Raw genomic sequence first — 27,665 nt, forward strand, 5'->3', positions numbered from 1 at the left:
CATTATTAAGCTTATTTAAAAAGTTCAGTTTAATTCTTGGGTGTGAACAAATAAGGTTGTAGTGGTTACAGGTGAATGTTCTTATTTTTAGAAGGCATGTACTGAAATAATTGTGGTTGAAGTTTTATGTTTACAACCTGCAGATGATTGAGAAAAACAAATTATAGCAATATAGCAAATGGGACAGGGACTTCCCTGGTGGTCCAGTGGTTAACACTCTGCACTTCCAATGCAGGGGGTGAGGGTTCGATCCCTGGTTGGGGAGCTAAGATCCCGCATGCCACGCAGCATGGCCAAAAAAACCCCCAAAAACGAAAAAACAAAAAACAGGACAAAGTGTTAATTGTTAAGTTCAGATTTAATTATTTTTATTAAGATATAGTTGATGATACAATATTATATACATTTTCAGGTGTACAGCATAGTGATTCACAACTTCTAAAGGTTATATTCCATTTACTAGCTATTATAAAATATTGGCAATATTCTCTGTGCTGTACAATATATCCTTGTTTATCCTAGCTTATTTATTTTATGTATAGTAGTTTGCACCTCTTAATCCCCTACCCCTGTCTTGCTCCTCTCCACTTCCTTCTCCCTACTGGTAACCCCTAGTTTGTTGTCTACATCTGAGTTCAGATTTAGAGATATTTTTCTGTGTTTTTGAAATTTTTTATAATAAAAGCTTGGGGGTAGGGAAGCATATCCCTTAAAAGTTAATATCAATTTTATAATTTACTGGTACTTAAATTACAAGCAGTTATATAGCTTTTAATGGATTTAGTCTGAAGCATTCTTACTGTTGGTCCTTCTGTGATTGATGCCATGTCCATTTAATTTCTCTGTGGAGAAGATACTGAAAAAAGAGAATTAGAAAGTGAATTGCTTTTAAGATGAAGGCAAAGTATATTACATTTTATTATGATGTGAACATTCAAAATTACTCAATTACTTTTACTTATTACTTTTATTACTAATGTAATAATTTTTTAGTAAACAAGAATTACTAACACGTAATACTTTGTTTAGTAAATAAAAAGTAAAAGGGATTGATTGGCATTTTCAGTCTTTTTGGTGCATAGGAGTTTAAAAAAAAAATGAGGGCCAGGAAAGTACTTCTTATTTAGACTTTGGTAAAATCAGAGAAACTTTTATTGCACTCAGATTTCTCTCTTCTGCCTATTATTAAGAAGGGAAAATACAGCAAAATTTCCCAACTTCTTTGAGGTGGAAAGAGGTAGGATGTGATAGCAGTTGTATTCTCAGATTAGTGAATAGGAGAAAAGATTTCAGATCAACAAGTGATTTGCAGAACTGTAAAGATTAATCTTTTGATTCTGAATTATTTGCAGTTGGAATCTATATTACTTTATCATGCTTCTTAGAACTGTGGAAGGGATGAAATGTGATGAGCTGTGTGTGAGTGTGTGTGTGTGTGTGGGGGTGTGTGTGTGTGGTTTGGTTTGGTTTGGTTTATTTTCTGTAAGGTATGGTGTTGGGGACTTCATATCTGCCAAAAGTTGCTCAGATTATCCCGTATCTGGTTTTGAGGAACTAGCTTTTCTTGCCTTGATTTGCACTTTATTGCAAATAATATTTATTTGAAATTTAGTTTCAGAGAATAATTATTTGAAACTAAATAATTTTAAAGCAATGTTGTTTTCTAATGGAAAATATGGTTAGTATGCTTTATGGGGCAGAATGTCAAGTGGTAATCTTAATTATTTATAAGATCATATTCATGTTAGTGAATTTCTAGGAATAACACAGCCTTTTTTCTTCTTTTGTAGCATAAGCAGTACTATAATGGATGTAGACAGCACAATTTCCAGTGGGCGTTCAACTCCAGCAATGATGAATGGACAAGGAAGCACTACTTCTTCAAGCAAAAATATTGCCTATAATTGTTGTTGGGACCAGTGCCAGGCTTCCTTCAACTCTAGTCCAGATCTGGCAGATCACATCCGTTCCATACATGTAGATGGTCAGCGAGGAGGGGTTGGTTTTGTCATTTCTTTTTTTCACTCCCTGTTTTCATTAGTTTTATTAATTTATAATTGCTAGTTAGGCTTTTTTTTTTTTTTCAAAGTAATTTGGGATTGCTTTTACACAGGCTTTATTTTTTTCAAATTTTTTTTCCCCTTTTATTTACTTCCCACATATTTGATGGAATCAAATTAAATAGAACATATTATGTGTTGGATTTTAATTTGCTCTTAGGTGTATTACTTTGAAGAAATTAGACTTTCTACAATACAGTGGGAGTATTGTAAATGAATACTGTGTATTTCAAGCTTCTGATGTTTTGAGTTGAGGACATTTAGGAATTGGCACTGTTTGGGATTTCTGTTGTTAGAGTGGTCTTAAGTTATCCCTGATGCTGAAATTAACTAGAGAAACTATTGGTACCAGGATTAGTATAAACAGTCCTGTTAAATGGCAGTCTGTACTCATTATTTGTGATCATTGATCATCTTTCCCAGGTCTTGTCGGAGCTGGCTGAGTTAGTATTGACCTGTATTCTTTCAGGAATCCATTTAGTTGTGTCAGTTCATATACTTTTTATTGAATAGTAAATAAAGAGCTAAAGCACATTAGGTGAGTCACAGTGTAATGGACCAAAATATTTATAAAACCGATAATATTATAATTTTGTTTCAACTTTATCTAGGTTTATGTCTTGAATAGTTAACCATACTTAGTATGTTTTCCAGAAATTAATGTCACATTGTAAGTACAGATAATTTATTAGGCCACACATTGCCTGTCAGTGTGCCATCACTTTTGAGATATACTGATACTAAAATGGTTAAAATCTTCTTGGTTTAAGTAAGTGGGTAACTGTTTCCATGGTGGTATTGATATTTAGATTGTATTACTGATCTTTTTTTTTTTAAACACGCAACCGTAACAGGCACTCCTAATGTTTTTACCAGTGGTGTTGCATTTGAAATTTCTTTTAAGAAATATTTGCTGTTATCACAATATGTTATAATGTTTCATCAGTCTTTTAGTTACTTGATAAGTAAACATTTGTCATATTATTAGATTTAACGTATATGGGGTCTGGGTAGACACCAAGGCGTATATTAATGAACTGTGCCCATCATATGGTATTTTCACTGCATAACCCAACTCAGTGGTTAAGCTCCGTTGGTAACAGTCTTTATTTCCCCCATATATATATATATCAGATTTCTAGTGAAACTATCTTAGCCAAGTTGGTTTCTTGGTCATTACAGAGTTGCCTTTTGTGAGCCATTGCTTGTTGTCACTTGGTATATATCACTAAGGTAGTCTTTTGAACCATGGCATGATGCTTTTTAGTCACTTGACTTAGCAACTGCATATAGGATCCCAAGCTATGTAGGCGATCTCTTAGGAGGTATAGGAGAATTTCACATTTCTAAGTCTTGATCCTGCAAGTTGAGTTGGCACACAGCCTTTATGAGAATGTTTTCTGCCTTTTACAGATTTGAAGAAAAAATGGAGTTACAGTCTGAATGTATCATGCAATCACTGCACCTGCACGTATCTTACTGATATTACAGAGCTAGGCATGAAGTTTTGGTATTTCTGCAGTAACTATAAACTTGTTGAAATGGAAACCCCCTCCCCCATGTCATTTCTTGAATGCTTATTCATAAAATTACTTTATTACAAATAATAAGATTTTCTGGCTAATTTTAAGAGTAATGCTATTTTGACTTAAGAAAGGAGTCCTGATCTTTGAAGGACGTTAGTTGCTAAACTACAAACGTAAAGGATCAGCTAAATGAAGAAAATAGATTCCAGTTATTTCTACATATCAGTCTTTGATATCTAGACTTAAGCTTTCAGAATGAAAGTGTGAATGAGAATTTGAAAACTTGATACTGCTAGATAAGACAGGAAATCTTGATCTAGTTTGTGCTTTAAAATAGAATAGTTGTGTCTACGGCCGTACCACCCTGAACGCGCCCGATCTCACCTACAATAAAGTAGTTGTTGGTTGGAACATTTTTTTTAAAAACGACCTCTTGGAAGGGAAATTAAAAAGAAATCATTTTAATTGTTTTTAAGTGTACAGTTCAGTGGCATTAAGTACATCACATTGTTGTGCAGTCTTCACTACTGTCATTCTCCGGAACTTTTTCATTTTCCCAAACTGAAATCTGTACCTGTTAGACAATAACTCCCTAATCCTCTCTTCCGCTAACCCCTGGTAACCGCTATTCTACTTTCTGTCTCTATAAAATTGACTATTCTAGATACCTCATGTATAGTGGAAACCAGCTGATTTTGATGACATTTTTAAAGAATTTTTATTTCTCTTCTTTCTACTCCAAGTGTTAAACTGTCATAATGGAACAGAAACAAATGAGGAAATTATTGGTAATTCTGCAGGATTTTATGTTTCTAATTACTGAAAGATGACAATTTTTCTGGAGCAGTAAGTTAGTAAGATCTAAATACTATATTAATTCCTGTTCTTTTTGTCATCCCACTCTAATCTTCGCCCTGGGAAAAACAAAACTGTCATATAACAGCTTAGAAACTTCTTTACCTTCCTGTAAGCTGTTTATGTTGCCATGTCATGTGGACTTTATATTTGAAGGATGAAATCAGGTGGAGTTTAGGTTTTCCTCTGACCCTTTCAAAGTGGGTAGACACTTAATTCTACATTAAAAGTTAAACTTACCATTTAAACACCTTTTATGAATATACCTTTTTTAAAAAGAATCATGAGAGTACTTTCTTGTATTTAAAAAATAAAAACAGGGACTTCCCTGGTGGCGCAGTGGTTAAGAATCTGGCTGCCAATGCAGGGGACACAGGTTCGAGCCCCGGTCCGGGAAGATCCCACATGCCAGCGAGCAACTAAGCCTGTGTGCCACAACTACTGAGCCCATGTGCCTAGAGCCCATGCTCCGCAACAAGAGAAGCCACAGCAATGAGAAGCCTCCGCACCGCAACGAAGAGTAGCCCCCACTCGCTGCAACTAGAGAAAGCCCGCACGCAGCAACGAAGACCCGACGCAGCCAAAAATAAATAAATTTATAAAAAAAAATAAAAAGGAAGAAAAATTTAACCTTTTTTGTTAAGTAAAATAGAATTGTGTTCTTCGGCTCATACTTCCGTGCATGACTGGATTTCAGAAACTAGGCTGAGCTGTTTTACTAATCAAATTTCAGACCCCTGTGTCCTCTTAACATAAGTCTTGGTAGGCAGGGAACTTCATCTTGTAGGATTTCAGTGGTTCTGTAAGATCCATTAGTGTTCTGTTTTCTTCTGTCTTAGCTGCTTCTTATTTTAAAAACAGTTGCCAGAAAGAAATCTGTTTATGTTTCTTGATGCAGGGGTGCTTTTACATGTGTCACTTTATTAAGTTTACTTTTGTATATGTTCTTTGGTGTGTTGGAGGGAAGAGGGCCAGAGGGAGATTTTGAGGAGGGGGGATAATAAGATTATTATTCAAAGACTGGAATGAGTTACCTCTATGTTATTTAAAATGATACTTTTAGACTCTCATGGTTAAATCTGAATGCTGCTAGGAAGTGGAATCAATCTTAGGAGGTTACTTTGTGTTTTGATTGCCAATCTGGTATCTCCTGAACACAACATGAAGTTGGTCATATCTTTTGCAAGAAATGAGAAATATTTTATTCTTGTATTTGGACAGTTTATTGAATATTTTGTCCTCTGTTTATTAAATACCTTTTAACAGAGGAAATTGAAAATGTTAGCACATTTACTGTGGCTAAAAATTATAGGATACAAAATTATAGCCTTCATTTTAGACAGATCTTGAAAGAGCAGACTGATTTGAGACAAAATAATTATAAAAGACATTTGCTTCTCTTTTACATGTTCACATTTTGTGAAAAACTGAGCTAGTTTTTTTCCTAAGAGCTTAAAGGAACCATGAGATCATCCATTCAACCCCTTCCTGACTTTTAGATTGTGTCTCTCTTATTTAATATAAAATCTTTTTTGTATCATTTTACTGCAGAAGGAATCTAATTAGTAAAAGTAGGCTTTTTTTCACTCCCTTTGAGCATGTAAATTATACTGCTTCCTGGCTCTGTATTTAGAGTATATTTGACTGGTTTTACTTTACTAATAGTAATGGAATTTTCCTTATGCATGCTTATTAGACTTTTACAGGTTGCATTGTATTATTTTGCAGTGGGTTTTACAGTTTACCTAAAGAAATTTTTGTCTACATTCATTTAAAAAGTAGCTTTTAATTCTGGGAACTCTAGGAATCATTTTATAAACATGTATTAGGGTCAGGAATTTTAAGTACCAAGGAGGAAATGTTATGACTTACAATATCTGCTTAACTAAAAGAAACCAGCAAATCTGTTGTAGAATCAAGATACGCGATAACATTCGTTAAGCATATCAAACAGCAGTAGCAGTGTTGTCTTGTTGTAAAATGATTTTGAGTAAAAATTGATCTCAGTTACTTTAGACTGTTTTTCTAGACTTCTAAAAAATTTTATTTTACGCTTACTGTTTAATGATTGTTTCCTCAGTCCTGTGTGTATCTTTGTTCCGTTCTATAGGCAGTACATTATAATCTTCAGAGTGTGGCTCTATTTATAATTGTTCTAACCTTAGAAGAGAACAGAGCCTATATATGGTTTTTTGAAGGTAGTGGTTACAGTAGATTCATACTTCTTTTACTGATGATGGGGAGCAGTTTTCAGTGTTCAGTTTGATAAAAATAGAATCGGTCAAAAAATTGATATCTCCATGGTAGGAAAAAGATTATGTTGTTAGTTGTTAACCCAGTCATACTCAGTTGCCTGAACCCAAGAATGTGGATCTGTTATGATGATAGAGTATCTCCTGACATTGCTTTTGCAACTATATTAATTTTAACATTCTGTATTAGATTTTGCTTCATAAGCAAGATAATTTGAAATCATTTTTAATAAGGAGAACAATATAAACGTAAGTAGTATTAGTATACATTTGAGAATAGGAAATCAAGAGCAGAAAGATTGTAATTGGATAACTTGTTTACTCATTCTTTGAATCAGTGTCCACCAATTGACTGTTTTGATTTATTTTCATTGCTTCTTTATACCTTTATATATTCCTGATATTTACAATTGATACATGCTTGTTCCCTCATGCAGTAAATACAAAAAATGTAAATAATGGTCCATGGTTCTAGTTCCTAGGGCTATATTGTTAATATTTTGTATATTTCCTTCTGAATGGCACTTTGGGATTGGTGTATCAGTTCCTTATTGAGGGAATGGACAGAAGCCTTAACGGGGAAGGGTTAAAACTATGCCTCTCATTCTGGAAGTTCAGAAAGTTTATCTACAGTAAGCATTTTGATTGACTTGTACAACAAATGTCTCTTTGTCAGTTGAAGACTTCCAACATGTTTATTTGAATTTACAAGGAATAAAAGTCCTTGTTGAAATAAGTGATGAAAACAATTATGGCTCTTCTTTTAACAGGTATTTGTTTGCTTATGGAAAGGTTGTAAAGTATATAACACTCCGTCAACCAGTCAGAGTTGGTTACAGAGGCATATGCTGACACACAGTGGAGACAAACCTTTTAAGGTAAGTAAGTGTATGTGAGTTTTTTTCTTCACTTCAAGTTAACATGTTTTTTAATGGGCATACTTTTGCCCTTCTAAAAGTTTTTTAAAGAACCATTTGTTTTAACATTCCCATAGATGCATGGAATTTATAAAGTAGATGAAGGTAAAGATAATTTAATCCAATTTTTAAAATTTGAAGGCCAGAAAAAAGTCACTGTGAAGGTAGGGTCTTGAAAACAGTTAGTGTGCAGACCAGTGACTTGAATGTATGTCTTTAAAATTGCTTGGTTGTGGTTAATACCTCGTGCTCTAATTATATTTTCTCACTGTCATAGGTTTCAGCCTTTTTATTAGCAAACAGTACTGATTATTATATGAAAAAATAAAATTGTAGAACATTAAGGGATTTGATTCCTTTCACTCAGTTTTGAGGTCATGCTACTGAGCTTAGTCGTAAATTACCGTGTCAAATAGATGTATTTGGGGAAATCTGTACAAAGAGCAATTTTCTGTAAAAACCATTTTTCCTTTTATCCTCATTAAAAGTTAAAATATTTTGGTTTGTAACTATGGAAAGCATATACCATAGAGATTAAAAGTTTGTATTTAAAGAAGTTTCATAAGTTAACAGTGTCTGCTGGTATATAAATACTGTGCCAGAAAGTTCCCTTGGGTTTCATTAGAGAAAGAGGTAATTCTTGTAGAGTTGTTTTTTTAAAAATTACTTAATTTTTTTGGAAAAGATAATCATTAACAATTTTTAAAAATTATAAAGAAAAAATTTATATTGAGAAATCTTGCTCCCTTTCTTGTTCCTTATTTTTGCTCCCCCAAATATATAACCATTGTTCTTAGTTAGTAGTGAATTCTTTATGAAACTACAAGCAGATACATATGTAGGATCATTCTCCTTCCTTTTACACAAAATCTAATAAACTGTATACTGTCTGTATCTTATTTTTTATAAGCTTTTTATTTTAGAGCAGTTTTAGATTTACAGAAATATTACAAAGATGGCAGAGTTACTGTATGTCCTATACTGTTTCCCCTGTTATTAACATTTTTATTGTATGTATGTGTACATTTTGTAACATACTTTCTAGTAGAGATCATTTCATATCTGTTCATAGAGAATATTCTCTTTTTTAACAGTTTCATAGTATTCCATTGTGTGGCTGTAGCAGTTTATTTAACCAAACTTGTATAGATACTTGGGTTGTTTTTAGTCTTTCGCTATTGCAAATAGTACTTCAGTGATAAATCTTTGAACATATGTCATTTTGTACATGTGTAATTGTATATGTAGGAGAAATTCCCAAAATGATGTGAGTGGTTAGATCAAAGGCTATATAAGCATTGGTAATTTTGATAAATATTGCCAAACTGCCCTCTCTAGGAGTTGTGCCCTCATCAGCAATGTTAGAGCGTCTGCCTTCTTCACAGCTTTGCTGAGAGGGTGTTGTCAAACTTTTGTGTTTTTGCCCATCTAATAGATGAGAAATAGCATCCTGATGTAGTTTTTTATTTTTATTTTTTGGCCGTGCCTCATAGCTTGCGGGATCTTAGTTCCCTGATCAGGGATCAAAACCCAGGCCCCTGCAGTGGAAGTGCCAGGCCCTAACCACTGGACTGTTAGGGAATTCCCTCCCCTGATGTAGTTTTGCTTTTCCTTTATTATTGATGAAGTAGGTCATCTTTTCATATGTTTAACCATTTGGATTTCTTTTTTTTTGTTCTTTTTAAAATAGTCTCATTGACCTTTCTGTTGGCATGTGGGTCCTGTAATGTTCACCCCCTAGTCTTCCCTGTAGTCATACTACAGATCCTGGCCCTGAACTATGTGACCTTTGAACTTCCCATCTAACATGTAACTGGTAATAATAGTTACCTCATAGAGTTGTACAGTATATAGCTAGTAAATGTGAGAGATTGTTGTTAAAGTAAAAGAATCATTTCCTTTCTCATTGTATTTCCATATATTTTTCTTTAAGGCAGCAATTCTGTTGCTGGTTGATTATAATGTTCAGGTTAATTTCACAGCCTGTACAAATGGATTTCCGCCCCCCCAGATCTCTTTTTAGAAACCAGAGAAGATTCCCATTGGAGAGGGGGAAAGAAAATGTCTTTAAAAGACAAAAGTTAAGGAGTGTGATTTAGTGAGGCATTGTTCTATAAGTCATAGGAATCATTTGAATCAAAAAAAACATTTATTGATGTCTGCAGTACATGGCAATGTGCTAGGCATTTGGGAAGCATGGTGAGTAAGAAAGGCAGGCCTCTGCCCTTCAGGGAACTTACATCTTTAGGTTTATACAGATGTAAGTAGATTTAAGTAGTGAAATGTCACTATATAGGTCACTATAGTGACCTTCAAAAGGTTCTCTGGAAACATGAATTAGTGACGAATGGGGCTGGAAAACAGTAGTAGGAGGTGAGTGGAAGTTGACTATAGAGAGGAGGTGATGCGGTGATGATGCTTGAGGCAAGTCCCTTTGAGAAAAATGTTTTTAGTTGTAACACGATATAATGTACAATAAAGTGTTTAAAGTACACTTAAGTGTTCGGTACTTTAAACTTCAGCACTTTCGTATGTTTGTATGCACCTGTGTAACTACCATTCTGATGAAGAATATTTTCAGTAAAACCAAGTTGCTTAATGTAATGTCCCTTCCCAGTCTGTCCCCCTCCATCCTTCTACTCCTTCCCCAGGCCATGTTACGATTTCTATCATCCTGGCTTAGTTGTATGAACTTTTGTGTCTGGCTTTTTTTCACTCAACAAAATAGCAGTGAGGTTTGTCCTTGTTGTAGGTATCAGTCATTAAAAAACAACAACAGGGCTTCCCTGGTGGCGCAGTGGTTGAGAGTCTGCCTGCCAATGCAGGGGACGCGGGTTCGAGCCCTGGTCTGGGAAGATCCCGCATGCCGTGGAGCAACTGGGCCCGTGAGCCACAATTACTGAGCCTGCGCGTCTGGAGCCTGTGCTCTGCAACGGGAGAGGCCGCGATAGGGGGAGGCCCGCGCACCGCAATGAAGAGTGGCCCCCACTTGCCACAACTAGAGAAAGCCCTCGCACAGAAGCGAAGACCCAACACAGCCAAAAATAAATAAAACAAAACAAAAAAACAACTGCTGTGTAGTATTCCAGTGTCCAATAAACCATAGTTTGTCCATTCTTCTGCCCATGGGTTCCTAGCCTTTGGCTGTGATTAATCAAGCTGTCCTAAACACACTCTTCTACATGTCTTCTGATGGCACACATGTACTCATTTCATTTCTCTTGGTTGTATAGTTAGGAGTGGAATTACTGAGTTATAGAATATGGCATATTTAGCTTTAGCAACTGCAAACTCTTTTTCAGATTGGTCCTATCACTTTACATTACCACCAGCAGTGAATGAGAGTTTTAGTTGCTGTGTATCTTGGTATTTGCCATCTTGTTAATTTTAGCCATTCTGGTGTCTGTGTTAGGGGTATCCCATTCTGGCTTTAATTTTTATTTCCCTGGTGAGTAATGATATGTTGCACACATTTTCATGAGCTTTTGGCTATTTGAATTTCCTCTTTTGGGTGAAGTGCCTATTTCAAGCCCTTTTCTGTTATTTTATTGAATGATTTGTCTTTTATAATTATATAAAATTTTGTATATATTTTAGATACAAGCCCTTTGTCAGATATGTATATTGTAAATGCCTTATTGCAGTCTGTCTTTGGTTATCCTTTCACCTTTCCTAATGGGATCTTTTGAAGAACAGTTTTTAGTTTTAATGAAATCTAATTTATCAATTTTATGGTTAGTGCTTCTTGTATTCTATTTAAAAAATCTTTGCCAACCCTCAGTATATGAAGATGAGGAGGATCTTAACAGAGCTAAGAGTTTTGTCTCATGGTAATAGGGAGATCATTTCAGAAGTGTGTGTGTGTGTGTGTATACAATAATATAATTTACATATCATGAAACTTACCAAGTGTATAATTAAGTAGTTTTTAGTGTATTCATAGGTTTGTGCAACTATCACCAGTAATTACAGAAATATGTACTTTTGAAAGAAAGAAAAGAAAGCATAAAAGAATGAGTGGACTATTTAGGGAATAACATGTAGTTTCATATATTTAGTGATACTTTATGGTGGCAATTTGAAAATATGTAAAAAAAATTTCTGACTAGTGAGCTTGGACTCTTTAGAAATTAAGTATAAAAGTAATTGGTTGCAAAATGTTTTCTTTGCATTACTGTTCTTATCTCTTATTATCTATTAGTCTGGAATCCGATTATTATAAGGAGTTTGCATTGTATTTTTTGTCTTTTATTTTTACCATAGGCTTCAAGCACTTGCCAGAGAGTTCAGTTGTGTTCATATATTAAACAATATCGGTGTGGCTGCTTTGTGGTTGGATGGTTTGTGTGGGGGATAATTGATAGAATCATCTTGATGAGAAATTTTTTAAAATGCGCACTGCCTTTTTTTTTTTTTTTTTTTTTAATAAATGCTCTTAGGCTGAAGAATTTTAATTAATTAATTTATTTTTGGCTGTGTTGGGTCTTCGTTTCTGTGCAAGGGCTTTCTCTAGTTGCGGCAAGCGGGGGCCACTCTTCATCGCGGTGCGCAGGCCTCTCACTATCGTGGCCTCTCTTGTTGAGGAGCACAGGCTCCAGACGTGCAGGCTCAGTAGTTGTGGCTCACGGGCCTAGTAGCTCCGCGGCATGTGGGATCTTCCCAGACCAGGGCTCGAACCCGTGTCCCCCGCACTGGCAGGCAGATTCTCAACCACTGCGCCACCAGGGAAGCCCCAATGCGCACTGTCCTTAGTGAAAACATTTAAAGTTGTTAATTCTTTAGAATGAAGCCTGAATAAATAAAAGGGATGGAGGATAGGGAAAGGAAGGGCTAGTATAGTGCCTAGTGTTGCCTGGCTATGACAGACCTGGGAAGTTCACAGCCAGCAAAGCTTTTCCTTAGTTCCTAGTAGACTCTCGCTCTTCTTCCTCCACTCTGTCACATGGAAATAAGTGTGTTATAAAAGTTATGCTTGGGCTTCCCTGGTGGCGCAGTGGTTGAAGGTCCGCCTGCCGATGTGGGGGACGCGGGTTCGAGCCCTGGTCCGGGAGGATCCCACATGCCTTGGAGCGGCTGGGCCCGTGCGCCACAGCTGCTGAGGCTGTGCTCCGGAGCCCGTGGGGCACAGCTCCTGAGGCCCGGGCGCCTGGAGCCTGTGCTCTGCGACGGGAGAGGCCACCACAGTGAGAAGCCCGCGCACCACAACAGGGACCCAACGCAGCCAAAAATAAAATAAAATTTAAAAAAAAAAAAGTTATGCTTGCTTCATATTAAAAAATTTGACATTGAAAAGCTTAAATAAGAAGATAGTGTAACTATAATCTAACTATCTATTATATTTGACTTCTTAACATATATGTACAAAGTAAAGAAATAAACGGGATCATTTTGCACCTACGTGTATTGTACCTTTTTTTTTTTTCTTTTTGGGCCATGTTGCTTGACTTGCTGTATTTTTAGTTTCTGGACCAGGAATTCCCTAGCCTACCAGTTTAGTTTTGTATTGGACATCATTTCATGTCAATAAATTAACTTTTTAGTGGTTGTGTGATCTTTCTATGTAATAGTTTACCATATTTTATTTAATCATTCCTTGATGGATTTTGTTGGTCCAATTTTCCACAATATAATCAGTTAACACATTTTTATAAACTACTTTTGTGAGCTAGTATAAATTCCTAGAAGCTATTTTGCTCAGTCAAAGGCTATATGTCTAGGCTTGCTTTTGAAAGGTATTATTCCCCCTACAGAAAAACATACCAATTTGTATTCTAACCAGCAGTGTATAATATAGTGCCTGTTTCTCAACAACCTTGAGGCTTGTTGTTCTATTTTATCTTTACCAATCTGCCGGTATATGGTAACATGTTTCTACTTATGTAAGTGCAGACACATACAGTGTAAATACAGTATAAATACTTTTCTATATATTCACATCATTTTTCCCCTGTATTAATTATTTTGTATTTTTAGAATGGGAATCCTTTTTGAGCTCATTATTCTTTTTTATAAAGTAGGAAAAAATTTCCCTCCTGTGATAGGAATTAAATATTTTCCCCATTTTGACCTTCTTCTTGACTTTTTATGGTGCTTTTTCTAAAACACAGATTTTTTAAACTTTTAATTTTGAAAAATTTCAACTTGCAGAAAACATACAAGAACTCCCATATATTTCTCTCACACATGTATGTGTAAAGAACTCCTGTATACCCTTCAGCCAGATTCTCCAGTTAACATTTTGCCACATTTGCTTTCTCTGTATCTTTCCACCCATCACTACATCATCCATCTCTCCATCTGTCTCCCTCCCCCCATCTCTCTCCTTTCCTCCCTTTTTTCCTGCATACACACGCGCACGCACACACGCACACACACTCTTTTGGGGGAACCATTTAAGAGGAGCCGTATCCCTAGATAACTTCAGTGTGTGTTATTTCCTAAGAGCAAGGATGTTCATTTACATAACCTTAGTACAGTTACCAAGTTCCAGAAATTTAATATTGATGCCATCAGCTATTCAGATTTCACTAATTGTCCCAATAATGTCCTTCATAGCCCTTTTTCTCCCCCCTTGGTTTAGAATCCAGTTGAGGATCATGCATTACATTTAGTTTTCATGACTCCTTGAAACTTAGTTTCCTCAGCCTGTCTTTATCTTTTATAGCACTAAAATTTTTGAAAAGTATAAACATTTTATTTTGTAGTATGTTCCCCATTTGGGGGTTGTTTGATGTGATCAGATTCAGTTTATACGTTTTTGGTGAACGTAGAATAAAATTGTCACTGTATCACTTCAGGGGACACTTGATGAGAGTTTGTTCCATCATGGATGAAATTACCTAGCATCACTTGGTTAAGGTGGAATTTGCCAGGTTCTCTACCGTAAACTTATTATTTGTCCCTTTACAATTAATGATTAATTTTTGGAGAGATACTTTGAACTATATGAATATATTGTTCCCCATTAGAACTAGTTTTAGTATCCATTAATGTTTCTTGCCTGAATCATTTATTACTATGAGGGTTACAAAATGAGTTTTTTTCTCTCTTCCCATCTAAATTTATAAGTTGATATTCTACTTTCAGCGCTTTCTGCTCTTTATTCTATCCGTCAATCAATCATCTATCTACAGAATGGCTCATGTATTATGTTATTCTTTTTTTTAAAATAAATTTATTTATTTAATTCTTGGCTGTGTTGGGTCTTTGTTGCTGCACGCGGGTTTTCTCTAGTTGCGGCGAGCAGGGGCTACTCTTCGTTGCAGTGCGCAGGCTTCTCATTGCGGTGGCTTCTCTAGTTGCAGAGCATGGGATCTAGGCACATGGGCTTCAGTAGTTGTGGCACGAGGGCTCAGTAGTTGTGGCTTGCAGGCTCTAGAGCGCAAGCTTACTAGTTGTGGCGCACGGGCTTAGTTGCTTCGCAGCATGTGGGATCTTCCCGGACCAGGGCTTGAACATGTGTCCCCTGCATTGACAGGCGGATTCTTAACCACTGCGCCACCAAGGAAGCCCTATGTTATTCTTCGGCTTATAATACATGACTATCATTTTGATGCTCATCTAATACAGATTTTTATATTATCAATTTTTGCTCATGTGGCTTCTGGAGCAACTGTCTAAAGATTCAGATGGTAAAAGTCCATTGGAGTGTTGGTAATGGCAAAGGGTAGAAACTGGAAGTCTGTAAGACCTAATTGAGTTGACATGGGAAATAAATGAAAGTCATGGATGTGTCATTTAGGTTTAAGTTACATTTGATATTTCTTAAACTTGTTTGTTTTGTGCTTGAGAAGAAGTTAATGTCATATGAAAATAATTGATCATGTCAGCTCGTTATGAAATTTTAGTTTTGTAAAATCAAACATACTCCTAAAATGTAAATACAGTTTTTTCTTTTAATAATGTTTATCTTTTATAATTAAAGTACAAAGATTATTCCTAGATAAGCACCTTCCGCCCCAGCTTCTCCCCGCATTCACTTTGTCTTGTATATATACTCTTGCTTTGTATGTGCATTTAGAGTTTGTGTGAAGGGGAGTTGCTGCTGCCATTTTGTTAAATGTAGTGAAACCTTTCATTATTAAAGGTTTGGAAAACATTACATGTGTTTATAGGACTAGGATTTTGGAATTCTTTCAACTATTCTCTGGTCCTTTTTTTTTTTTTTTTTAAATGTGATTTTGATTCTTCTTAGTCATTTGGTATTAAGCATTATCATGGCTAATTGGCTTCAACTCACCATGCTCAGAAATGCTTTACTTAACTGAAGAAAATAAAAATTAGTCATACACAGCATATTTGGTGATTGTTCTGATTTCCTTTTTTGCCAGTGTGGCAGTGGCTTGTCTGGACAAATTTGTATAGTATGTTAGAAATTACATAGTTGTACTTTTCAGATAGGCTCCATAGTTTTTTTTTTTTCTTCCTACGTGTTTCTCCCCTACTCTAGTATTTCTGTTTACTTTGAACACGGTACTTGTAGTCACTCAGTTGTCATGGGTTAATGAATTTATTGTAAGTTTTCCTCAGCAACTAGTCTCCAGCAGCTCAGCGTGATTGGCTTCGTTCATAATAGTGACACGTCTGAATGACTTCTTATCGTGTTAAGAGTATTGCTTGAAAAACTCAGATTTTCTTTCAGGTCTTATACATGAAATAGCCAGTCTTTTTAGGTGTTTTGGAATCAAGAACCTAGCCTAAATTGTTGATGAAGAAAAAAGAAATTTCATCAAACCAGACTTAAGCTATTATATCTTTATCACTGTGAGTGGCTTACAGTTGTGCATACAGGCAAATTCTGGTAATTTTTACAGTACATAGTGATGCTAATAATACATCATTCACTGCGATGGGTGACAAAATAATTTCCTTCTTCAGTTCCTTTGTAACCTGTTTTATAATGTTAGTCGATACTGATAATTTAAAAAATCTTTTGCTTTTTCCCCCCAGCTTTGTTGAGGTATAATTGACAAAATTGTAAGATATTTAAAGTGTACATCGTGATGATTTGATATGCATTAGTCAATTGTGAAAGTATTCCCTCCATCTAGTTAATTAATACATCCATCACCTCACAGATATATGTATAAAATACATTTTAAAATTATATATATATTTATTATATATATTTTTTAAATTATATATATGTATATATATATTTTTTTTGGTGAGAATCTTTTGCTTTTCAACAGACATTCTCTGTAATAATACAAAGCTTTAAGCACCCTGTTCTAGCTTTAATTCTCCTTTACCTTTTCGTATGTCTCTCTGTGTGTCTGTGTATTTGAAGCTCTCATGTTCCCTAGCCTTGGCAGACAGTTTTTAGGAGACTCCCACTGACCAGAGATGGTACAGTTTGAGTAAAATAAGGAAAATAGCTGCAGTGAATATGATGATACTGAAAAACAAAAGGTGATTCCTCTCCCCCCCCCCCCCCCCCCCCCGAAATGAAAAACCGATTGGTCACCATTGGAGAATGGTAAGGATCTCATTATTTGGAAATCTGGTAAGAATCAAGAGGTAGTTCTTTCTTTACTATATGAGCTGTGCCACTCGATATTCAAATTCTGGTGCCTGAGTTGCACCCATGACCAATTAAATTAGAATCTCTGGGATGTGCTGCCAGTCATTGCTGTATTCAAAGAAATCTTTCTGGTGATTTGGATGTGTACCCAGGCTTAAGAACTTCTGTTTACAAGTATTTCTCTTATAGGGGGCCCTTGTAAGAGAAATACCGCTTATTATAACACTAGGTGAACTTTGTTAGTTATAAAAGCTGATAACTAAGCAATATTTCTCTGGTAAATGAGGTTACCAATTCAGTGCTCATTGAAAGGAGGAAAAAAGGCACATACAAAAGATGTATGCTGTGTTTACTATGTGCATGTTGCATATGGGATCTTGTTTTTACTCTTTCTTCTCTGGGCCTCCTTGATATCCCACTTGCCTGTTGTTCACCCCCACCCAAACTCAGTGGCTGCTCCTTGCCAGTCTGCTTTGCTGACCTCTGTTCTGCCTGACTTCTAAATGTTGGAGAGTGCTGTCAAAAATTCTCACCCTAGGGGTTCTTATTTTATCTCGTCCTTTGGTTTTAAATACTGTGTATATTCTGATTACTCCCAGATTACCTCTAGCCCTGACTTTCCCTCTTGGATTCCAGAATAGAATATTCAGCTTGGATGTCTAATAGGGCATTTTGAACCTAACATGTACAAAATCTTGGTTTTCCATTTCAAACATGGTTCTATCTTAGACTCAGTAAATAGTAAGATCTTCCATCCAGTTACCCTGACTTTAAGAGCCCTGAAATATTCTCGATTCTTCTCTTAACTTTTCCTATACCGCCCCACCCCCCCATGCATTAGCAAATCCTGTCGATTTGCTTGCCTCTCAGTGTATTTTGAATATTATTACTACCTCTCACTCTATTATTCCCAGTTATTCTAAGGTTCACTTAGTTATTACTATTTGAAATCCTTGATAACTCCTCTCTAAATTAAAATCTATTTCTTAGCATGATGCATAATATCATATCTGATATTTACCTGCTTCTCTACTCTCATTTATTCCCTTACTTTACCTTCATAGGAAATTGTGTTCCAGCCATACTATATTACTTGTAGATCTCAAATGGGTCACATTTTGCCCTCATTGTGGTTTTGTATAGGCTGTGCTTTCTACCTGAGAATCTTAAAAGCTTTTTGTTTTGGAAGGATTTTAGAGTTACAGAAAAGTTGCAAAGATGGTACAGAGGGTACCCATGTACGTTTACCCAATTTTTTTCCCCCGATCTTACCATCTCACATTCTGTGGTACATTTGTCAAAACTAAGAAACCAACGTTTCTACCTGGAATTTTTGTTTTCCTTTAGATTACCTGCTAATAAATACTACCATATCTTCTGTGAAACTGGTGTTTTCTGCTCTATGTTTCAGTTGCCCCTTGTAGATTTTCATACTACTTAACGGGAATATGAGTATGAATAAGACAGTCTTTGTACTAGCAAAGACAGTCTTAGTGTTGCTTCATTCGAACAGATCTGTTTGAAAAAACTGTCATTCCATGTTTCAAATTTTATAACAGCTACTTGCCCACAAGAGTAGCTGGCATATTGAATGTTTCAGTGGATTTGAGAGACAGAACATTTAAAACACTCAATGTCCAACAGCCAATTTTTTTCCCTGATTGTTCAAACAGGCTTTTTTTTTTTTTTTTTAAATCAGAGCACCATATGTGGTAGCTTGAGTTCAGTAGTCATTGTTGTATGTGTGGGTGAAACATTGAATATTTGAACAGTAAAATCACTCAGCACCATGAAATGCTTGTGTTAAGAGGAGTGAAGGCACTAAGGTACTAAGACCATTTGAGGCAGCAGATTTGTCTCTCAACTTGTTCTCTGGGATAAACACTAAATGAGTGGAATATTGATTAGATGATGCTTAAAATTACTTTCTCTATTAGGGTAAAAGAATTTGTATTTTAGTGAAAGGTGTGTGTTTCTGTTGTATTTCTTTTCATTAAAAGTACTCTTTTTCTCTCATTCTAAATTCTCATTGTATTTTCTATATTTTCTTTTTTAGATTTGTTTTTGATTCTTGAATGATGAATAATCAAAATCAAAGATAAAACAATTTTCCATTAGAATTCTCATTGATTTTATGTCCTGAGCATTGATTGAATCATTGCTGATTAAAATAAACTTGTGATATTTACTCTCTCACTTCTAGATACTACCAGGGCTTATTCATTGCAGTTTTGAAGGAACCCAGGACAAAATGAATCTGTTAGCCTATTTGGGCCCTTGTAATTAAGGATAATCCTGGGTGGATTCATATCACAAAATCCCTTTCAATTTAAACCTGAGGACTTAGATCTGAACTGTTATTATCATTGCTGCTTTAACTGTAGTCACGTAGCAGTTCTAAAATTTGAAATGTGGAGTTTCTCAACAAATTTTTTTGAATAACCAGTACTAAACTGGGAATCCAAGGGCAAAGACTGTTTTATTTATATTGTATTCCTTGAAATATCTGACACATGGGACACAAAATATGCTTATTTAAAGTATGTTTTTATTTTTTATTTATTTTTAAAAATTTATTTATTTTATTTATTTATTTTTGGCTGCGTTGGGTCTTCGTTGCTGCACGTGGGCTTCCTCTAGTTGTGGTGAGCGGGGGCTACTCTTCGTTGTGGTGTGTGGGCTTCTCATTGCGGTGGCTTCTCTTGTTGCAGAGCACGGGCTCTAGGCACACGGGTTTCATTAGTTGTGGCTCTCGGGCTGTAGAGCGCAGGCTCAGTAGTTGTGGCGCACGGGCTTAGCTGCTCTGCGGCACGTGGGATCTTCCCGGACCAGGGCTCGAACCTGTGTCCCCCGCATTGGCAGGCAGATTCTTAACCACTGCGCCACCAGGGAAGCCCTAAAGTGTGTTTTTAGGATAGGTGTTAGGAAATACAGGGATGACATCTAAAATTGAAAAGAAAAATAAGTACTGCATGGCTTAGTCTAAGGCAGTACTGTAGAATAGAAATATGTGTGACCCAAATGTGTTGTTTAAAATTTTCCAGTGCTGTGTTAAAAATAATTGAAACAAGTAAAAATAATTTAAGTAATATCTTTGACTTAACCAATTATATCATTTCAGCACCTTATCAATATACAGTATAATTAATAAGATGTTCTGCTTTTTTGGTACTAAATCTTCCAAATTTGGTGTGTATTTTATACCTACGACACTTTTTAATTTGGACTAGACAATTTAAGTGCTAAGTAGCTGTATGTCTAATGACTAAAATGTATTGGACAGTGTAAAACTAACCCATTAGGGCAATTCTACTTCAGCACTCTTAATTCAGGTGCTAAACAATTCATCTTTATTTATTTATTTTTTTAAAATCGAAGTATTGTTAATTTACAGTGTTGTGTTAGCTACAAGTGTACAGCAAAGTGATTCAGTTATACATACATATATATAAAATGTATATATACTCTTTTTCAGATTATTTTCCATTATAGGTGATTACAAGATATTAAATATAGTTCCCTTGCTACACAGTAGGCTTTGTTGTTTATCTGTTTTATACATAGTAGTGTGTATATGTTAATCCCAAACTCTTAACACCCCCCCATCTTCATCTGTATTTAGATTTCATAAAATTTGCAGTTGGAGAAGTAGATTCACACACTCAAGTTTTCCAAACATATTTAAAAGTTTTTCAGTAGTTAAACTGAATATCAGGTTTTAAATTAAAAATTAAAACAGTTATTAAGGAAATACAAATAAAAACCACGATGAGATAACACTTCTTACTAGGATGGTTTTAATAAAATAAATGGAAAATAACAAGTCTGGGCAAGGATGTGGAGCTATCCTTGTATAACCTTGTATTTGTTTATACATTGTGAATACACTGAATACCACTGAATTGTATACTTTAAAATGGTATGTTATGTGAAAGTCACCTCAAAAAAATTAATAAAATTAAATAAAAATAAAAGTTCAGTTTCTTATAGTAGCCTTATTTAAAATGTTAAGTAGCAGCATCTGGCTAGTGGCTTCTGTAGTAGACTGTGGTGTTCTATGGCAATGTGGTGATCTACAGAAGACAGAAACTTTAAAAAGCATTATTCTTTTCTGGTACTCAAAATACGTGTAGTAAGTTTTTAAATTCTAAGAATTCAGCATCTGTTAGATGCTAAACTTCTCATGGTCAGAATCTGTAGCTGAACGTTCTTGATGTAGGCTATCTGAGGACCACACTACTGATAGGATTGTAAGAATTAAATGAATTGGTAAGCACTGAATATGGCTAATTGCTTCTTTTCAGGGTTCCCGTAACACTCTGTGCCTTACCCCTGACTCTAGGTCCTTTGAAGCTGTTGCTTCGTATGTATGTCTTGCTGATCACATGTAAGCACTTTCAGGGCAGGAACTGTATCTTAACCATCCTTATACTTCTAGCATCTTACATAGTACTGAATATAGAAAAGATAAGTATTTGAACTAAAATCTTGAGTTATTCCTCTGCCTCTTAACCTTTTGTTAGCAATGCTGAGTACAGTTAGAGCCCATAACATGTCTCTTGTATATTGAAATAAATAGAATAATTATTAATGGTACTATATAAGGATTTTGCTGTGAAATGTCTTAGCTAGCATTGATTTTTATCAGAATCTATAAGCCAGTATATTTAGAAACACCTGTGATTTGCAAGATGCTTCTGGTAATATATATATATATATATTCATAAAAGTATGTTCCTGCCTTCAAAATGCATGGAAAAGATGAGTTGGGATAAATTATCTAATTATGCTCTGAAAGTGTGAGGATGTCCTCAAAAGAGGATGAGCTCCCTTTCACGTGGGCAGATTTAGAGAGATTTTGTGAATAAAGTTATAATCTCTACTAAGAGAGGGTTGTAGTGTGTTTTTAGAAGTTTAAAATGGTAGAGGTACCTAGATTGAAAGAAAGAGCCTGGAAGCATGTGGATTTTTTTGCGGTATTATCTAGAAAAATGTAATTAAGTTGAACCACCTGGGAATAATGTGATGGATACATATAGTGGCATATGTGGCAAATTTGCATACTTGGAGTTTTGTTGTCAAGTCAGAAACTAAGCAACTTTAATAAATTACTAATAGAAACCCACCAGCAATCCAGCTGTGGATTTTGCTATTTGGGGATCATTTTGGAAAATGTTTGTTTTAATTAGTAACATTCATTTGTTAGAAGACCTGCAATTACTATTTTCTAAGATCTAACTAGAAATCACACACTTGTACTGTAGCTAATTTGAGCATTGTAATTTTAGTGATATCCAAACATTCTGCATTCATTGTTGGAATAGCAGATCTGCCAGGTGACAGGTAGTTAAGTTGACCTCTTGTTTTCTCAGTCTTGCAAGTACAGAAGGCTGAGGAGGCAATATTTAATGGAACTTACAGAGGGTTGCATAAGACCAACCCTGAGCATACAAGATGTCTTCTCTGACTGACTAGATCCAGTAGTTTAAAAGTCAGTATTTCTTTCTTGTCTGTTACAACAGTGTAGAGCAGTTGGGAGCCTGATGAAGGTTTTGAAGTAGCATATATATATATATTTTTTCTTCTTGTGGCTCCGCGGCTTGCGGTATCTCAGTTCCCTGACCAGGGATTGAACTCGGGTCACGACAGTGAAAGCCCGGAATCCTAACCACTAGGCCACTGGGGAACTCCCTGAAGTAGCATATATCTTAAAATAAAAATAACTTTGAAAATCCAGGAATCCCAGTAATTGTTCGATTATCTTATTCTTTGATGTGAAAACAACTTACTGTTCCTCTTAGAAAAGTGATTAAACTCCAGATTTTTCTGGGAAGAAGATTCCACTATTTTTGTCTTGCACATGGTGGGAAGAGCAGTAAACTAAGGAGTCATGAAATTTTCCAGGCTCTGTCACTGCTTAATCTGTATTATTTTGTGCAACCTATAAAGTGAAAGGGGGGTTGTACTAGTCCCTCATAGATCCTTTCTGGAATTAGTTCTGCAGTGTTACTGATTTACTTCTGAAAATATGAAATATTCACTCATTCACATTTTGCTTGTGTCCTATACAGCATCCCTGACATTTTTTTAATTTTTATTTAGTGTGTTGTTGGTGGCTGCAATGCCAGCTTCGCTTCTCAGGGAGGGCTAGCTCGCCATGTACCCACACACTTCAGTCAGCAGAACTCCTCAAAAGTTTCTAGCCAGCCAAAGGCCAAAGAAGAATCTCCTTCTAAAGCTGGAATGAACAAAAGGAGGAAATTAAAGAACAAAAGACGACGCTCATTACGTAAGTGTTTCACTGAAAATCAGTGTGTATTAGATGGTTTTGTTTTTGTCTTGGGCTTTCATGCAAATTCAGTTTTTACCATTCTTCAACTTGGCTTATCTATTTTTGTTAACAGTAATGAACAGATAGGATCTTGGTCTTTCACTGTGAGAATTCAGTGATGTATGTTTTACCTCTAGTAGCTAAGGGAATGTAAGTATATGTGGCCTTAGAATACAAGCTCTGTAATTAGATTTTGAGGGCTACTTTGATTCTCTTCTAAATTAAGACAAATTATGACAGTGTTGGTATTTCTAACAATATTTTAGAAAATTTGAACATGTTAAAGATAAAAATCAAGTAAAAGTTAAGTAACCTGTCTGCTCCAAAGTGGTATGTGTGAATAGTGAAGCTACGTGTAGTCTGTCTCTACTTAACAGTCTTGCTGTGACACACATGTACAATGGTTATGTGCTTACTCATCAAATTATGAGATGTATCCTTGATATTTAGGATAGAACATAATTAGATGATTGTATACTTTCGAACCACAGGCGAAGAGTCTCTATTTTTGTCGTCTTCAAAGGTATTTCATTATACAGCTCATTAAAAAAATGGTTGGGCACCCAATCTTAACTTGTGTATTTATACAGTATATATAGGTAACACTGCTAGTGTGCGTTATAATTACCAAGAAGGAATACTGAAAAACAGAGATGAAAAAAATCCAGAAGTGGTATTATTTTCTTCCCCACTCTAATGGATCATGACACACAGCTGCTTTGGAGACTGTTACTTTAGTTTAGTGTTCTTGACACTTTAATAGTGGACATAACATGGTTAAGGTCTGAATGCGTAGAATCTGAAATTTGGGAGCTTTTATTATTCTGAATTTAATTCAAGTGATGACTTCTGTGTTTGAATCTTGAGTGAGGAGTGATGTATTTGAATGATTTAGAGGGGTGAGTTATTTTTATTTTCTCTAAGTGCTTATCCTTCTCAGGAAAAAGCATATTTGGAGAGCATGGAGAAAGTATACATTTTCCCCCCAAGTAGCAGCAGATCAAATAGGAAGGGGATTTGTTTCTCAGCTTTAGGTAAAATCATGACTTTTTTCTCTCCCATAAATCTCTCTTTTTTAAATTTTTTATTTTTTTTTAACTGATTTCCCATTGTCATTGCATTCTTAGTCTTGTGGGTTCTGTTAGTTTATCACTAGCTGGTGTTTTGTTTATTTCCTTTTGAGCAAAAAATCCAATGAGAAAAGAGCTATTCACGTTGTTTTATTGAGTATGCCAGCTGTTAGATTTGTGTAGATGTACAGTGAACTCCATGAATAGTAGAGATAATTTCACTCCACATAGTGGTAAGTCAGAATAGTGTGGTAAATCAGCATACATGTAATTCAGAATATGCTGTACCAAGAAATCAAGCCATTTCTTTTATTGTCAGTAAAATGTACTTTTTAATTACAGATGATCTTGAGATATTTTACATATATTAGAAAGCTTCACAACTGTAAAATAATAAATTCGTTTCCTTACTTTGAACAGTGTTTTTATTAGGAATAAAAACAACACATTTATAATAATATTAGTGGGATAAAAATAGAAATTTAAAAAATGTTTTTATCAAATCTTCAATGTTTAACTTTGTTGTGATCATACTAAAAGATTGCTTACTCTAAGTTTGTGAATTTATTTTTTAATAAATGGTGTAAGCGTACTCATCTAAACTGCGTTATGACTGAAGGCATTTTTCATGTACATTTATTTTACTTATTCATAATCTATAGCTGTTATATTTCCATTTCTCAAATAAGGAAGCAGTCTAAGGTAGATCAAGCAGTTTGTGCAAAGTCACGTTGCTAATAACTGGTGGCATTGAGAGTTAGAAAGAATTTTGGTGGACTCATTGGCATTAAAAATATATTTATGGGACTTCCTTGGCGGTCCAGTGGTTAAGACTCTGTGCTTCCACTGTAGGGGGCACAGGTTCACTCCCTGGTCGGGGTACTAAGATCCCGCATGCCAGGCAGCAGGGCCAAAAAATTAAAAACAAAAACAAAAACAAAACAGCATTTATAATTTTCTTAGATTATTGTTAGAAGAGTTATTCTTAATCAAGAAAATGCTTGTCAAAAGTTCCAAAATAATGTGACCACTGTGTCAAATCTGGAAAATATTTTGATTACATATTAAAATATTCATGAAATGTATTTCATATGTTTGGCTGAGGTGAATGAGATCTGTGTGTAGTGCACAGATGGAGACATTTATCAGATTGTTGAAAATGTAGGACTGGTGCTCAGGAGAGATGCTGGAGTAAAATATAAAATTATATGAAAAAGATAGTAGCTGAAATATGCAATCATGAGGTCGGAGGCTAGAACCTCACACACCAAGGGGCAGAATTAACCCACACTTACTCATTGGTTGGAGTTCTGCTTTTGTACATCCTTACCTTGTTAGCTAGGTTCTGTGTTTTGAAAGCAAAGAAAATCTTGCATTTAAACACTAGATAGATAGTTATTCGTTGTTTCAGTCTTTTTTACTTATTACATATTTTTGTGGAAAGTGGACTACTAATATGGCTGCTTGGAGACTGTTATATTTTTCTAAATATTCTTTACCTCTTTTATATTGACTTTTAGCACGACCACATGATTTCTTCGATGCACAAACACTGGATGCGATAAGACATCGAGCCATATGCTTTAACCTCTCAGCTCATATAGAAAGTTTAGGGAAGGGACACAGTGTTGTTTTTCATAGTACTGTAAGTATTTGATTTTTTTTTTTTTCAAATATTTCCCACAATTTGACATTTTAATCATTACGTTGAATTTTGTAGCCTTTAATTTGAACTATTTAAGAATATTGGGGTGGCATTTGAGCTACTAGGCACTTGAAGATCAGTCTCTGACCTTAAGTAAACTAGGTGTCTTTTCTGACCTCTGGTTTCCTTGCAGGTAAAGTGAGAGCATTAGACTTCCTTTAACTCACATCCCTATGTGCTGCATGCTCCTCCATCACCCATAAAATGCACATCTAAAGTTTGTGTTAAAGCTTTCCATCAAATGAAAGGTTCATGAAGGAGGGAATTTTAACCTGTTTTGTTCTGTGAATGTATTCCAAGTGTCTAGAATTGTGCCTGACACATAGTAGGAACTCAGTATATTTGTTGAATAACTATGTTGTCCTACTTGGAAAAAGAAAAGTATTGAATTTGAAAAGGCAATAATGAATTTATTTTTTTGGTTAACTAGGAGTTAATAGAGAGCTGTTCTTTCTTCTCATGCCCCCTGCCATTTTTATTATCCAGTCATCTTTATATTGCTATAGTTTGGTGTAGGTCAGTTAGTAGAAATAAACTTTAGACCAGACTTTTGGTGATTTGAATCCCTGGAAAGAGAGATTATTTAATTTTGCCTGTTGAAATAGAAAATATACTAAATTTAGGTTTTATTTTATATATTCTAATCAAAATGCATGAGAATTTAAATATAAAAGATCAGTATTGATATCTCTACTGGTTTGAATCTCTTATTCTTCCCATCTCCTCTAATAATGAGGTTTTCTTATATTTCCATTTTTTCTTTTATGTATACTTCCAATTCAAAATGCCCAATTTTGATTTTGATTTCCAAAATTAAAGGCAAGAAGGTAGAAGATCAGACACAAAGGAAAGGGAATCTTTTCTGAGATTGGAGCACAAAATGGTGTGAGTTAGGGTTTAAGGAAAGTTGTACCATACTTATGCTCTTTTAAAGAATGTTGGAAATATAGTTATCTAAATAAGAATGAAGACAAAGTAAAAATGTGCTGGGAATTTTGTTGGGATTCAGCGAGATCAGGAGCTTGCTCGACAGTGATGGTTGAAGTCCTTTGGAATTTTATAACATACGTTTATGATTTGGTAGGTCTATAATTGTTCTTTTTTTTTTTTTTTAAGTTGAAATCTAATATTTATTATCCAGGTTTACGTTTATGTATTGTTAATAGGAGATAGAAAATATTAATCATTTTATAAGTTGAAATAAGCGGAGGATTGACTGTAATCAAAAAGTATTTCATGATGATCTGATAAAGTAGACTTTTAATTATCTTACTGAATAAAAACATGTCAGATACAAAATAAGTTAATTTTTTAATCCATGAGTTTTTTAAAATTTTTAATTAATTTATTTATTTTTATTATTTATTTATGGCTGTGTTGGGTCTTTGTTTCTGTGCGAGGGCTTTCTCTAGTTGCGGCAAGCGGG

The 27,665-nt window shown here is 35.1% G+C and overlaps 1 protein-coding gene across 1 annotated transcript in view; it reads left to right on the plus strand.

Annotated features, from left to right (window-relative positions):
• The window catches only part of AEBP2 (AE binding protein 2), a 58,785-nt gene that overhangs the window by 19,653 nt on the left and 11,467 nt on the right, over nucleotides 1–27,665 (plus strand). Inside the window, exons 2-5 of the mRNA XM_059935404.1 lie at nucleotides 1,791–1,998; nucleotides 7,464–7,571; nucleotides 23,236–23,422; nucleotides 26,055–26,179. Of these exons, the coding sequence (XP_059791387.1) occupies nucleotides 1,791–1,998; nucleotides 7,464–7,571; nucleotides 23,236–23,422; nucleotides 26,055–26,179 (628 nt within the window). The remainder of the gene's footprint in view (nucleotides 1–1,790; nucleotides 1,999–7,463; nucleotides 7,572–23,235; nucleotides 23,423–26,054; nucleotides 26,180–27,665) is intronic.

This window comes from Balaenoptera ricei, chromosome 10 (assembly GCF_028023285.1).
Source record: "Balaenoptera ricei isolate mBalRic1 chromosome 10, mBalRic1.hap2, whole genome shotgun sequence".
NCBI classification, from domain to species: domain Eukaryota; kingdom Metazoa; phylum Chordata; class Mammalia; order Artiodactyla; family Balaenopteridae; genus Balaenoptera; species Balaenoptera ricei.